Raw genomic sequence first — 16,232 nt, forward strand, 5'->3', positions numbered from 1 at the left:
ATGATGCATTACTGACGCACTGGGACACCTGTGAGGACGATAGGGCGCCGCGCCTTAGCCATGTGCACCAGATATTAGGGTGTGTGTGTAATATATATATATATATATATATATATATATATATATATATATATATATATATATATATATATATATATATATATATATATATATATATATATATATATATATATATATAAGTAATACCAGTTTGTGGTCGACCGAGCTTGCCGAGGAGAACAAAAAACCAAGGAATTTCCATCACGTAGAAAATAATAACCATGTCGGGCAGCCAATCTTTCCGGACTGGAGCAGCGGCTGGCGGTACACCCACTCCGCTCCTCGCATGGGAAGAAGTAGGGAGGCTTTGGGTCTCCCTGTGAGGTTATACTATTTGCCATTACAGCTCTTGACCCTTTGTCTAGCGTCCCGGCAGCGTTTCCATCAATATTACTTGCAAAAAAAAAAAGATGTCGACAAATTCTTTCTCGACCGCCGCGCCCCAACGTTCACCTTTAGGTCCACCAGTAGCGCACCGCTGACGCAGTTCTCATAATATACATTAACTCATTTCGGAGGTCGTACATTCCAGGCTGCGCGTCGCTGAGCTCGCCCCGGCCTGCCTCGCCTTGCTCGAGTAGGGCTACGCGGTGCCTGGTTTCTTCCCGACGCCCGAGGGGTGAGTACACGCGGCTGAGAGCAGCGCCTTGATTTATGGAAGCTGACGGGTCTTGACGCAGCGTGACGGCTGTATGGTGATTCACGACCCCCGAGGAAGAGGTTGTGCTCATTATAATGCTGCTGACGGATGAGTCTAGTGTATGCTACCGCTGCCGCCGCCATTGCTGCCGCTGCTCATGCTTCTGCCACAGTGAGCGCCGGTGGTAGTAGTAGTAGTAGTAGTAGAAGTAGACGTAATACTACGACTGCTAGAACTACTACTACTACTACTACTACTGCTACTACTAGTGCTACTACTACTACTACTACTACTACTACTACTACTACTGCTAGTACTACTACTACTACTACTACTGCTACTATTGATAATAATAATAATAATAACAATAATAATAATAATAATAATAATAATAATAATAATAATAGTAATATTAATATTAATAATAATAATAATAATAATAATAATAATAATAATAATAATAATAATAATAATAATAATGGTACTGCTAGTACTACTACTTGCTACCACTAACAATAAGAAGAGCCAGACAAGACATGGTATAATGCACGACAGAAAGGAGGGATCAGTAATTTTTCACCACATCAAGGAACACAGCCAGCAGCAGAGCAAGATCGAGGCACCGTGACAGTATTGTGCACGGCTACCTGGCAATACAGGTTAAGGGAGAGCTAACACAGGTGGCTCTTAATGGCTTGTTGGGGCGGCCCTGAACCAATATCATTACTTGAGCGACAACGACTCTCATGAATGCCCTCCAGGAGCCGCGATGATGTACCAAGCAGAGCCTTATCCTGATGCCGTCTTTCCAAAACTGTGTCCTTAAGAATTCTTAGACTGACAGACTACGTGGTAATGCGCAATATTCCGAGGCATTCACTCACAGGTGGTACGGAAAATAACTTACGAGGAAAAAGAAAACGCGACACAACAACTAAGTTTACGGTAACAAATTCCATTAACTCTTCCCGCTTTCTCTTTCTCATACTTGCACGTTAAATATTCTAAAGTTTAACCTCCAGTTGAACTTATATATTATGTTCGTCACCACTGAGTGAACGCATCCCAGCCTATGGAAAAAGGAAAAGAAAAAGAAGACAGAAAAAGAAAGATCAGCCACACATCCAAGGGAATAACGGTTCTCTTATCGCCTCACCGTCACGCAGAGAAATGTATTCCTAGGGAAGGTTTAAAAGAACACCATGGCGTTGATGGTGATTATTATGGCGGAAATGACAACAACCAGAATGAAAAGTTCATGACATGGTGCAAGTAGTGGCAATGGTTGGAGTGTGTAAAAGTAGTGGTTGTTGTTGTAGTAACAGTAGTAGTAGTGGTAAATATGTACTAGTAGTATTAATAGTAATATTATTATTTATTTATTTTTAATTATCATTAATTGTAGTAGAAGTAGTAGTAGTAGTAGTAGTAGTAGTAGTAGTAGTAGTATAAGTATGAGCAACAACACCAGAGACGGCTCGCCTCCGCCTCATGCAGCAGCTTGTAATGTTATGCTGCTGCTGCTGCTGCTGCTCTGGCTTCATGGGAATGCTGCATCTGATGTTTCTAAGAATATCAGCTGAATTAGATATCATAAAGTGTTTCCAGGGATCATTATGTTGTCCTTGACTTTGGCCCAATAATTAGTTTAATTTCCTTCTGATCACGATTCAAGGTCTGAGTTCCTCGTTAGTTACTACGGCCAATCAATTTCTCTTTATGGCATTATAATGTTATGGTTTTCCTCAGAATTGCTGGTTGGTATGAGAGGCAGGTCTGAAGGATTCTCAGGACCCAGCGAGTGGGGAGCTACTTCTTGGTTCCGCTAGGATCTCTGTGATTTTTTTTTTTTCGACGCCACGGCATCTATTTCAGTAGGGCGTCTTTCTGTTTTTTTTTTAAACGAGTCATAATAGTCATATTGGCATCAGCAGAGTAGTCGTGCCCGTCACTGCATTCGTCATTGCATCGCGCGCTGAGTGGCGGTTCTCAAATCTTAGTAAAGTTGTGGATGTGTTTCCCTTACGCATCGATCGCTCTGATATCTCGACTAGGTAATGGAGGGTGACTTTTATAGGACGTCTGGGTCAGTCCATTTCGATCGACGGGAGGGCGTGTGAGGGGTGGTGATAAATTTTGGTGCAGATAACAGGCCGCAAGATGACTCGCCTGACGCATGTGTCACGCTAATGTGACGGGCGGCGGAGTCCTTTGTGGAATTTCGGACGTGACAGCGGCACAGGACAGCACGTGACGCTTGCTGCCCGCCCCTCCCCTCCTGGCGTGAACCCCCCCCTCCACACACACACACACACACACACATTAACAGTCTGATGGACATATTTAAGGCAGCATCATTAACCATTCATAGGTTCCTCTTCCGCTCTCCCTTCATTCTACATAATACATTATCATACATCGACATCGCCTTTTCGTTGGATTTATTCTGAGTGAAGGACAATTTCACTCGTCATCTCCCTATCTCGTTCCTCAGAAGTAATGTTTCTCTCCAGTCCTATTTTTTCCCTTACCCTTTTTCCTTTGTTTTTCGGTCTCTGCCTCTTTCTCTTATTGTTCTCTTGCCGTATACCACGAAACTATGTGAATGTTTCTTTTACCAGTTTGAAAATGGGATTACATTAATCTCTGTCATCGTCGCCACTATTTATTTGATGTTGTTGTTGTTGTTATTGTTGTTGCTGTTGTTGCTGTTGTTGTTGTTGTTGTTGTTGATGTTGTTGTTGTTGTTGTTGTTGTTGCTGCTGCTGCTGCTGCTATTGCTGTTGTTGCTGTTGTTGTTGTTGTTGTTGTTGTTGTTGTTGTTGTTGTTGTTGTTGTTGTTGTTGTTGTTGTTGTTGTCGTCGTCGTCGTCGCTTTTGAAAAGTCAAAGAAAATATTTTTTTCTTGAATCAAGAAAGTGTAAAGCGGTGGCATTTTTCCCAGGCACGTAACAAGGAGGAAAAGAGGAAATAAAAATGCAGAGAATCTAACTGGAAAGGCAACAACAAAAATAAAGTCAACACACACACACACACACAAAAAAAAGTGTACTCGTAATAAGAAACACGTCTACATTGACATTGCACCCGAGGCAGAAAGAAAAAAAGGGCCCGCATAGTTATCCACGTGTCGCACTCTGCTGATGCTCCTGTTGCTGCCACTAATGTTGTTGTGCTTGTTGCTGTTGCTGTTGGCGGTGGTAGTGGTGTTGTTGTTGTTGCTGCTGTAGACAATGCGGACGGATGAGCTCAAGAAAGGATAGTTGTCGCGGTACAAATGGGAGTTCTTTGCTTTTTTCCTTCATTATCTACTCTTTTTCTTCACCGAGTCTCCTCTCTCGCTTGCCCTTCTCTCTCCTCTCCCCTTCTCCTCCTCCTCTCGTCTCGTCTCACTCCCTCTTCTCTCCATTTTCTGTCTCATTTTTGCTTCTTTCTTTATCTTGCTTCTCATCCATCCCTCTCCTGCTCCTCTCTTCCTCCTCCTCCTCCTCCTCCTCCTCCTCCTCCTCGTAGCCTCTCGTGTGCTGGCATGCCACCTCTCCATTTATATCATTGCTTTGTGTTTTCTCTTACTCGTTTATCCTCTCGTTGTTTCATCTCCTTATTTTGTTTTGAATTATCTCTCCTCGTTCTCTGCCTTCCGCTTTGCCTCCGTTTCTTTGCCTTTCTCTCTCTCTCTCTCTCTCTCTCTCTCTCTACCGCCATCAGTTCCACTAGTTCTCCTCTTTCACTTTATTCTCAATCCAGCGCATAATATACTTCCCTTACCATCCCCTTCCATCTCTCGCCTGTGTCCCTATCTATAGTCATTTATCTGTTCCCCTTATCTCCTCCCTGCCTCCTCCCTCTCTCACTCCTTTCCTTTCCTTTTCCCCCATGACTTTCTCGTTCATTTCCTCCTCCTCCTCCTCCTCCTCCTCCTCCTCCTCCTCCTCCTCCTCCTCGTTGCTCCCATGTTCTGCTTCTCAGGAGGGAGGGAGGGATTTCACAAACGGCTTCACAATGCAAGTGAATTTTCCTTCCTTACTTCGCTGACGCAGACTTGTGATTTCAGTCCCAAGAGCCGCCGGAGGGAGACTCTGGGAGGTACTGGTCTGCCCTCCCCTTGGCCTCCCCTTGGTCTCCCCCACGGTCTCTCCTTCAGTCTCCCCTCGGTCCCCCCTTGGTCTCCCCAACCTGTCTTATCTCTTCCTTTCGGACCCGGTGAGGTGGAGGAAGAGGAGGTGGAGAAGGAGTAAGAGGGGGCGGGGAAGGAGGAGGGCTTAAAAGAGAAGAGGTAAGGAGAGATGGTAAGGGTAAGAGGGTTGAAGGTTTCGTTAGATGAGGAGGCGAGGATGTGAAGGTAGAGTACTGGTTATGCTAGTGATTGCAATAACAACAACGGCAACAACAATAATAATAATAATAATAATAATAATAATAATAATAATAATAATAATAATAATAATAAAAATAATGATGATAAAAATAGTAATAATAATAATAATAATAATAATAATAATAATAAGAAGAAGAAGAAGAAGAAGAAAAGAATATTATTATTATTATCATTATTATTATTATTACCATTATTATTATTATTGTTATTATTATTATTATTATTATTATTATTATTATTATTATTATTATTATTATTATTATTATTATTATTACCACTACTACTACTACTACTACTACTACTACTACTATCAACAACAACAATGATAGTAATGATTAAGATACATAGAATGAAAGAAGAAGAAAGCATATGAGATGAAGAAAGATGACATGAAAACAATACAAATAATAACGTTAAGACAAGAAGAAACACCATTATGAGCAAGAGGAAGACGAGGAGGAGGAGGAGGAGGAGGAGGAGGAGGAGGAGGAGGAGGACAAAGAGACAACAATCTGCAATCTGCTTATATTCACCGCCACACTGCTGCCTATCCAATCCTCGGGCTCTGTATTTCATTATAAAGCCAAAACCCTTATAGTCCTTGGTTTATCTTCCGAATCCTCAAGCATTCTCCCTTTCCTCCTCCTCTTCCTCCAGCTCCTGCGAGTCCTGAACCTTTCTCCTTCACTTTTCCTCCAATTGTATACCCTCGTTCTCAAATCCAAAGCCTAAATCTTAGAGCCGCCCACCATTTTCTTTTCCAGTTCTTGCTTTTAAAGAGTCTCCCTTCCCGAGTCTCATGGCACAGAGAATATACCATTATGAGGACGTCTAACCTCTTAGCTTCCTGTTTCTTCTCCCTTCCTTCTTTCCTTCTCACTCCCTGCGATGTCTGTCTTTCTCTCAACCTTACTATTCTGTCCCTCTGCCCTCCCGTCTACTCTTCTTCCTTCCTGGTCTCTTCATCTCCCCTCCGTCTCCTCTCCTTGATTCCTGACCTCCTCTTCCTTTTTCTCCCTCTCCTCCTCCTTCTTCACCCCCCTCCTTCTCCTTCTTCTCCCCCTCCTCTCCCTCTTCCTCCTCTTCCTCTTCTTTTTTCTCCTCTTCTTCCGATCCCAGCCTCGACTCAGCTTCAAAGGAAGGTTGGAAGCCCTTCCTATTCTTAAACATTACAGCATCCTCCATTCCTAGACCTTCCTCCTTCTCTCCTTTCTTTTTTTTCCTTTCTTCTTTCCCAACTACTTTTCTTCCTCCTCTCTTTCCTTCCTTTTTCTTGTTCCATATATCCTTGCTTGCTTGCTTGCTTTCTTCCTTCCATCCATCCATCTACCCATCCATCTATCCTTCCTTCCTTCCTTTCTTCCTTCCTTCCTTCCTTCATCTCTCTATACCTTATTGCCTTTATCTCTTCCTCCTTTCGTTCGCGTTCCCTCTCAGCGATTATATCAACTACGGAAAGTTTTATACATTTATTATATTTGCATTTTTGCATCACTTTAACAACGAGAAGGGAATTTTCTTTGTCTCGTCTAGTGTGTGTGTGTGTGTGTGTGTGTGTGTGGGTGGGTGTAACTCCGACAATAGAATTATTTACCATCTTCTCTCAGTGTCTTGGTATCTCTCTCTCTCTCTCTCTCTCTCTCTCTCTCTCTCTCTCTCTCTCTCTCTCTCTCTCTCTCTCTCTCTCTCTCTCTCTCTCTCTCTCTCTCTCTCTCTTGCTTACCTTCTTCCGTCATGTGATTGAAGCGTATCGACATTTAAGTGAACACCCGATCATTAAAGTTTGGCATCTCATGAAGGTCAGTATGCCAACACTTCCAGATGCGAGTAAATATTTATGAATGCCTTGAACTGACTAACGACGTCTCGTTGCACATGTTCAGCGCTGTGAATCATATATTTAACTGCTAGATTTGAGCATAATACATTACCTCGCGAGTTGCAGTCTTCAGTTTGTTTCGCGTCGTATTCTTGAGTGACGGTGCTGAGTGTGTATACTGGGTTGCTGGAGATGCTCAACATTGATGGCGCTGTACTGGAATTGGCAACACTGGATTGATTGATGCACACTTCAAGGATGTAAGGAACGAAGTATGAACGTGCTGTGTTGCCTCACCCTCAGTGCCCTCCACTGATTTAGGATCCGTGTTTAATGAAGGCTACAGGAAGGGATCAGCGAGGGACGGAAGGGGATCACGGGTGAGACTCGTCCCGTCACGCGGTAACAGATTGCACCAAGATGGATTGCTTGACTCCAATATTTATTATCATGTAAAAATGTTCTTTATCATGTTACACAAACTTTATTTTACGATATCAATGAAATCCAATAACAGAGAGGTAGAGTGGTTACCTCTCTGTAAATGTCGCTGAGTTCCAGCTTTACACCACGCAATGTTTCTTTGTCAACATTGTGTTGAAGACGCCTTCATACTAATGCGGCAGACACGTGGAGTGACTGTGGGTATCCAGGCGTCAAGGTGTAGCGTCCAGTGTGCGTTGTGCCGCGAATCCCATCTGACCGTGGGAGTGACGGTCACACTGCCTGACACCACGTTACCAGGCTCCCCCTCGTGTTCTGCATTGCCCGGCAGCTTTCATCAGTTTCATGTCATCCCGTGGTCAACATGGCCCCGCGGGTCGGACATCACTCGGCACATGTAAAATTCCATGTGGATAACGACAGCCGAGGTAAAGAGACAGGCGTGTGTGTGGGATGGGGGTGTGTTGTTTGAGGGAAAGATGCCAGGAATGACGCAGTGCACTGCAGCTCCCATATCACTGCACTTCGTGGCTTGGACACCAATACTAATATGCATCTCATGCCTTTCGTAAACAATTAAGTTAAAACTCCAGTCATTTGATCTTCTAGACACGACTAATTTTGTTCTGATTTGTAAAGCTTTTCTCCACAATCACTTTTCACTTATCGTTCATTGTCATTAGTTGAACAGCAGCTTTTTTTCTTTCCTTTGCAAGCAGTATGGTCATATTTTTGTCGTTTAACAATATGTATTTGTACTGTGAGATCAGGTCGCCGCGGCGTGTCTTTTGTGTCTTCCCACAGTTGTGTTTTTCATTAACACACTGAATTGGTTCACGTTATGAGAATCCCTTTTCGTAATGAGACAAGTTGTTATGGTATGAGCCGCAGCACGCGCCATTAGTGGCTGGAGGCGGAAGGCGGTGGTGATGAATTGGCTTCATTGTGAGATTGACTTGTTAATCATTAATCATCGAGTGTAGAGGAAGCGATTGCTCGGCGCGGCGTGTTAAGTAATGTGCTCTTCAGCCAGTGACGGGAGTTTACTAATAGGAAACTTGAACTCTTTATCCAGCGCTTAGGTGTTCATTTAAAGGATAATTTGAGTCTACGAGGTCAGCCGTGTGGTATGAGACGCATCAGGTTGTTCGTAGCCAGCACGCCCCCCATGCCTGGGCCCACGGAGGGAAGGGGGCGCAGGGGAGAAGGCCTCAGTGCAGTTTGTGCCGGAAAAAGGAGCCTCTAGTGGTAACTTAAGGAAAATCTGAATAATTATTAATCTTAAACGGTAACAATCGGTCTGTGTAATGTATATCATATATATATATATATATATATATATATATATATATATATATATATATATATATATATATATATATATATATATATATATATATATATATATATATATATATATATATAGATATATATATATATATATATATATATATATATATATATATATATATATATATATATATATATATATATATATATATATATATATATATATATATATATATATATATATATATATATATATATATATATATATATATATATATATATATATATATATATATATATATATATATATATATATATATATATATATATATATATATATATATATATATATATATATATATATATATATATATATATATATATATAGATAGATAGATAGATAGATAGATAGATAGATAGATAGATAGATAGATAGATAGATAGATAGATAGATAGATAGATAGATAGATAGATAGATAGATAGATAGATAGATAGACAGATGTGAATATAGACATATGTATGTATATTGATATGTAACTGAAACAAGCTCTCTATAAAAAGAAAATTCCGACCATATAACATTGTACTTAATAATCGGGTGCAGTGTATACGTAATAGCTAAATCATTATAAAGGTTGAGAACACATCCTGGTTTATGCATTGTATCGCTGTGAATGGCTCAAACTAATTTATATCATGATTCTTTTCCTCCGATTAAAGTTATTAAAAACAGATTACTTTGAATTAGTTGATTTGAATCACAACAACCGTGATATTAACCTTTGCAGCCAACTGAAAGCAGCCTGCGCCCATTGAGCGGCTACCTGCTAACAACAAGCGTGAGTATGTTTAATATCTAGAGCCTGTGGGTAAATCTCGAACTCTGGACTGTGATCCTGCCCTGAGCTGCAAACACCCAGCCTCGTGCGTCACACGTGTGGAGACACGTCATCATTCAAAGCAACAGTCAGTCAGTGCAGTCATAAAATATATTAAAAAAATTTTTTCCTTGTGGTGATAGTTTTGAAGTATTTCATTATATGCATATACAATGGATTTTTTTTAAAGGTTCAGTTGCAGATAAATACTAACTATAAATGAATGAGAAGTGTACTACCAGGTGACTCCTGAGGCATTCGTCTTCTAGTTACGAGTCCACAGTTGATTCAACGTTACATACATTAATTAACAGAGAAATAAACATTATCATTTGTCTTCATGTTAAGTTTGTTATCTGCCTGATGTCGCGAAAGATTAATGTCATTACTGCCGCTGCCGATGTGAGCCTGTGGTCAGTGGCTCCTCATGAAGACTCCTTACCGTTGGCAACCCTCTGCGTTTCTGTGACAGGCGCTGATGCTTTGTAAGAGGAAATATTCTAAAGCGAGGCAATACTGCATACATTATAACTGAGTGTAAGTGCTGATGTTGATGATTTTCCCGTTTATATGATACACTACTGCCCAAAGATACTGATAACGATGAGGTGTCGGCGTGATGTCTGGTCTATGAGTGCTTGCTGCGTGGCAGGAACAAGAACACTGGCGACGGGTGGCTTGTGTCAGACAGGCATTAGAGTGATGACGGACTTGCAGTTTATTGGATATATCTAGTAAAAAATTCTCTCTCTCTCTCTCTCTCTCTCTCTCTCTCTCTCTCTCTCTCTCTCTCTCTCTCTCTCTCTGCCTTAACATCCCTGCACACACGTGTTGCTGTCATTTTCCCTCCTTCACCACGCACCTCCCACTCCCCACTCCGTCTTTCTCCATCAGTGCTGCTCCTCCCTTTCTGTATAGCTTCGCCCCGTAAGGTGTTTCCTCTTAATATTCATTGAACATGGGACCCGTATGAATAAATTTTAAGGCCCCGTGAACCAGGCTCGCTGGTTTGGAAATTTGACAACTTTATAATAAATATAGTTATCTCCGACATGTGAAAACTGGGATGGTGATGAGAAAAGTCTTTTCTTTTGCTTATTTTGTGGCTTAAAGGCGCCAGGAGTGACGGGCTGAGAGAGAGAGAGAGAGAGAGAGAGAGAGAGAGAGAGAGAGAGATAGAGAGAGAGAGAGAGAGAGAGAGAAGGTGCGTGGGAGGCGGAGGTTTGTTAGTATGTGTGTGTGTGTGTGTGTGTGTGTGTGTGTGTGTGTGTGTGTTCTTTATTTTTCTGCGTATTCAGTCTCCCTTTTCTATCTTATATAATCTTTCTTTACCTTAAAGTCATCACTCAGTTTGAAAGCAGTTCTCGGAATATAATTACTTAAAGGCACCCTGCAACTTTATCATTGGACGTGCCTTTGTTCTCTGCAACTTTCATTTCATGTTGTCATATCCACACAGTCACGGGAGCATTCCACACATCATGTTCTAGAAATTTAAGTGTTCCTTGTAATAACCTTTATGCTGATTTGTGGCCCTCTCAGGTCTTGACTTTGTTCATAGGAGTGGAATACGTCTTTTACATGTCAGGTGTCCATCCACTTACCGTCATGACTTAGTGAGGTGGATTTACTTTTCTTGTTTTTTTCATATATTTTTTTCATTGACTTTTCTATTGACGTTTTTTGGCTGTATGGTTTACTGTCTTTCTCTTCTTAGGGTCACAATATTTTCACTTTTAATGTCTGAATGCTATTGGAATTGCTAACCAGTATCTGCACTTCTTATAATTCAATGATGCAGTATACCTTCCGTTTCCTCACTCCCTTCGTCTTTCATCCCTCAAGATCACATTTTACTTTAAACTCTTCCTTTATTTTGTTTTAACTATAAAATCTTGCACTATTTGATTTCACTTTCTAGCAGTGTGTAGCTTCCTTTCTTTTCCCCGAGTGTCTTTCATATCCCCCGGTTATTTCTATTGTGAGGTAAAAAATAAATAGATTGTACTCTTTCAAGGGGAGCACGTAGCCGATCACCTCAAAAAGCTTAATCGTGTAAGGCATTTTGGGGAACTGTGCTCTTAACTTTTATGGAGGCAGCAGATAATGTGTCCTTCCCCTTGCTTTTATTTCATGGCTCCAGGTGTTGCTTCGTTCCCATTAGATGAAAGTATATCTGTCCCCACATTCCAATAAGTGTGCTCTGGCTTGAGTACGTACACACATGCACACACGCACACACACGTATACACACACACAGAGCATCGATAGTATTGCACGCACTTTAGTCCCGACTGTTGAAAATGTGGAAGTAAAGGTACAAGAATGAGGGTATTACAGCGAGCGCGGGCAGAGGTGGTCTGGTCTGGCTGCAGGTGTGGGCGAGGGATGGACTGGCAGTAGGTGTGAGGGAGGATTGGTGTTGTAACAAGTGTGGGCGAAAGATGGCTTGGCTGTAGGAGTGAGCGCGTAGAGGTGTTGCTTCACAGGTGTAGGTGCTCAGGTTCTGCCTCCGCTAATGTAGTGGGTTGAGTCACGCCACAGCCTCACACAGCCTCTTTCATTTCGAGTTTATATTTCTCGTATCGCATTTCTCTCTCCATTTATTTGTTTTTTCAAGCTCCCTTCTCTTTTCTGTTTTTCTTCCTGCTTCTCGTGTACCGTGATTGCTTTTTCAAACTCGGCTCGCTTGGATGTGGCTTTTCTATTGTAAACTTTTTTATATTCTTATTTATTCTAGCTTTTCAGTGTAACCCCACAGTTTCTTTTTATTTTCCTTTTGCCACTCGTTATTTTCTTTACCTTTCTTCTCTGTTTTCATAGCTAATACAACTATAAATGTGTATGTGTGTGTGTGTGTGTGTGTGTGTGTGTGTGTGTGTATGTAAGGTATATATGTATATCCTGCAGGACTCCGCGGCCGCCTGGTTCCTTGTTTGTCACTGTGTTGGCGTTCAATTAAAAGTTTAAACAGTTGTGTAACTCACGGCGCAGGTTGACCTTCCTGGCCGGACCCCGGACTGCGGCGTCTCCTTCTGCCATATTGTTATCACACCAAGGAAATCCCTTATAGTTGTTGAATTGTCGAGTCTCTGTCCCTTTATGCAGAAAGGAAGCTCATGTATACCAATTCCTTCCCAGACCAAGTGACTCGACCGTCGCATTGCAGCACACGCGTCCACCGTGATGCGGGAAGAAACTACTTGCATCTCGACTGTACGTACTCAATCACGTTAGCAACAACAGCACCAGCACCACCACCAGCATCATATTTGCATTACTACTACTATTACTACTGCTCCTCCTGCTGCTGCTTCTGCGGCTGTTGATGCTGCACCACCGAAGCCCATCTGTACCAGTCACAAACACATCACTCACGAAACGCTTTACTCACTTCGTTGCTTCTGGAAAAGTTTCATTTCTCAGTGGGATGGACAGCTGGCAGAACACCTTGCACCATCCCTCTTCCCTCACCCTCTTCTCTCCACCTATGACCCTTCACCCATACTCATCCACCACCTCCCCTCCTCGTGTACCCCTGCATCCTTCCGTTTGTCGTTCCCTCACCCTTCCGTCCACCACCAGTAGAGGCGGGCACCAGAATGCTTTGTTGAGTGGTGGCTACATCCCCCGTGCCCTCCAACGCTCCCAATCTCCAGCTTGGGTTTATGCAAGAGTGGTCGTTGTCTTTGTAGCGTGTGTGTGTGTGTGTGTGTGTGTGTGTGTGTGTGTGGGTGGGTGGAAGGTGGATGTGTGCAGGCTTTTGAAAAAACAGAACACTAAAATCCACGATGACTTTTTCTTTCTTTTATTTTTGCATTTTTGAACAGGACAAATGCAAACAGAAAAGTGCTATGTATTTGTTCATATTTTTTAACTCTCTCTCTCTCTCTCTCTCTCTCTCTCTCTCTCTCTCTCTCTCTCTCTCTCTCTCTCTCTCTCTCTCTCTCTCTCTCTCTCTCTCTCTCATTATAGTATGTTTTTTAAGTGTATTTCGTTTATTGTTTATTTATCATTGTGAGTAATTTTGTTTTTTGTTGTCATTTTATGGCTCAGTCCTGATACAAATGAAAAAATAAAGAGGAAATGCGAGTACAAAGGTAAAACTCCTATTCCACAACAGTATCAATTCAAACAACACAACAGAGGAAGGAAGAAAAAAAAAATACGGATTAACGTAAGTACAGGATTTAAGTTCCATGTTATTTTTTGCTCCTTTTCCCTCCTGGCTTTAACATTTAACGTGAGTGAGGCACTTAACAATTCAAATGAGCGTAAATAGTAAATGTTTGCTCGTAATACCTTGGTCGGTGAAAGCCACTTGCCTGATCACTGTAGCTAACAATTGTGAGAAGTGACTCGCTGGCGAAATGGACAGAGAGAGAGAGAGAGAGAGAGAGAGAGAGAGAGAGAGAGAGAGAGAGAGAGAGAGAGAGAGAGAGAGAGAGAGAGAGGGGGGAATCAAATACAAAAAAAAATCACGTAATGCGTGCCACTCAATCGGCCAGTCATTCAGTCATTCAATCAGGAAATCGGTCAGTCTTTCAATCAGTGATCAGTCATTAAGTCTGCCAAATAATCAATCAACTAATAAATTAATCTAATTAGTCAGTCAATCATTTAGTCAGGCAGACGATCTATCTTTTAATTAATCAGTTATTCAATCAGCCAGCCAGTCAGCCAGCCAGCCATACAGTCAGCCTGCCAGCCAGTCAACCAGCCACACAGTCAGCCAGCCAGACAGTCAGCCAGCCAGCCAGCCAGTCAGTCAGTCTGCCAATCAATGAGCTAGTCAATCAGACAATCGGTGCGTCAGCCAATCAGTCAATTACTCATTGCCTTTATATGTGTATATTTTTTTTTATTTTCTATTAATGACCATCCGCAAAAAAAGAAAAAAAATGCTATTGTGGGAACTGCATATGATGAAGCTGTACTCGTCATGTTGTGTGGTGACCCTGTACTGGAACAACGACAGGGAGTGATGCGGGTAGTGTGTTACCTCAGCCGTGACACCACACACACACACACACACACACACACACACACACACACACACACACACTCTCTCTCTCTCTCTCTCTCTCTCTCTCTCTCTCTCTCTCTCTTTCTTGACGTAAGCCAGCAAACGGAAATGGAGCAAAAGACACACTATTCAGTATGTTCAACAAAAACTGGGTTGACGTGGAAATGATTCAGTTTATGACCACACGACTCATGTTAGCACCGAGTCTAGATGGAATTTGGTGAGAGAGAGAGAGAGAGAGAGAGAGAGAGAGAGAGAGAGAGAGAGAGAGAGAGAGAGAGAGAGAGAGAGAGAGAGAGAGATTGTAACTGATATGTAGTTAATGCTAGCTGATTTATCGAGATTAAGAAACTTAGCTGTGGTGGAGAGACTCAGTAAAGACAGGAGCAATGTAAACTTGGGTCAACGCAAGAGTTACATGTAAAGGTTACTTGGTGGATTTCTGGCCTCGCCCATGTCTCTAGCGTTGTTGAAGGCGTCCAGAAAGTCCTCCATTGTGAGAGGGCCGAGGGAATCATTCTCTCTCGCCGAGCAGTAGCTGTTGGAGCACGAGCATCCCTCAGCCTGGCGGACAAGCCGGGTGATGGCCGCATACCGACACAGCTCGTACAGGTCAGAGCCAGAGAAGCCCTCACACTTCTCAGCCAAGATATCCAGATCTACGTCGGGTCCTAATTGAGATTGCCGTAAGGTGACGGAGAGGATTTTGCGGCGCTGGTTTCTGTCGGGAAACGGAAATTCAAATTGAACAGGCAGACGGCGAAGGATTGCCGGGTCGATGGCTTCACGCCGGTTGGTGGCGGCCAGCACCAGCACACGAGCGGTTAGGTCAGTCGTCAGGCCGTCCCACAGCGTCAAGAACTGGGCCTTCATCGTGACCTCCGTACCAAAGTCCACCTCGCGGCGCGTTCCCAAGAAGGCATCTACCTCATCAACGAAAATAACTGCCGGCTGCAGACGGTTCGCTGTGGAGAACAGCGCTGCCGTCATTTTTTCTGTCTCGCCCACGAATTTATTCTTGATGCTAGAGACATCAAAATTAATGAAGACGGCATTGATGTCCTTGGCGATGGCCTTGGCGATCATGGTCTTGCCACACCCCGGCGGCCCATGTAGCAGTACGCCCTTGGGCGGCAGGGTGAGGGGGTCTCGCTTCGTGAGAGTGCTACGCATCGGATAGATCACTTGACGTCTGATGAGGGCTACCAGGTCATCCAAGCCCGCCACGTCTGCCCAGGTAATGTTGATGGCGGCTGGTGGCACCACGTGCTGCAGCACCGCCCGCTGGTGCAGACCCACGCCGCCAGGGACTTGGAACGGCTGAGTAGGCGGCACCACGTCCACCTCGGTCACTGAGCACCTCTTCCTGTAGAAGTACCACGCCAGAAAAGCCAAGCTTGCCGCCACTGCACCGGCATAGAAGGAGGTGGAGCTCCAATGAGGCATTAGTAAATAAAGAAAATTAAAAGATAAGAGTCTTGCGTCCTAAGATAATGAGTGCTTGCTGAATGATAATCCATCACAATTATAACTGTGTTACTTATGACAGGACGTTCTCTATTAAAGAACAGCGTTAAAAATTTTCCAAATAAGGCAGACATTCAGACTAGCGTGCGTTAGATTGCACGTAACAGTGCTTGATGCACATATTAGAACGTAACTCTTTTACAAAAGGGAAAACATAGAAGTTTGAAAAC

The 16,232-nt window shown here is 42.8% G+C and overlaps 1 protein-coding gene across 1 annotated transcript; it reads right to left on the bottom strand.

Annotated features, from left to right (window-relative positions):
- Window positions 1–14,949: 14,949 nt before the first annotated feature.
- On the bottom strand, window positions 14,950–15,981 carry LOC135108611 (outer mitochondrial transmembrane helix translocase-like). The gene has a single exon (XM_064019768.1). The coding sequence runs from the start codon at window positions 15,979–15,981 to the stop codon at window positions 14,950–14,952; it is 1,032 nt and encodes a 343-aa protein (XP_063875838.1).
- Between the last annotated feature and the right edge of the window lie 251 nt (window positions 15,982–16,232).

The sequence above is a fragment of the Scylla paramamosain genome, chromosome 17, assembly GCF_035594125.1.
Source record: "Scylla paramamosain isolate STU-SP2022 chromosome 17, ASM3559412v1, whole genome shotgun sequence".
In the NCBI taxonomy this organism is placed as follows: Eukaryota; Metazoa; Arthropoda; class Malacostraca; order Decapoda; family Portunidae; genus Scylla; species Scylla paramamosain.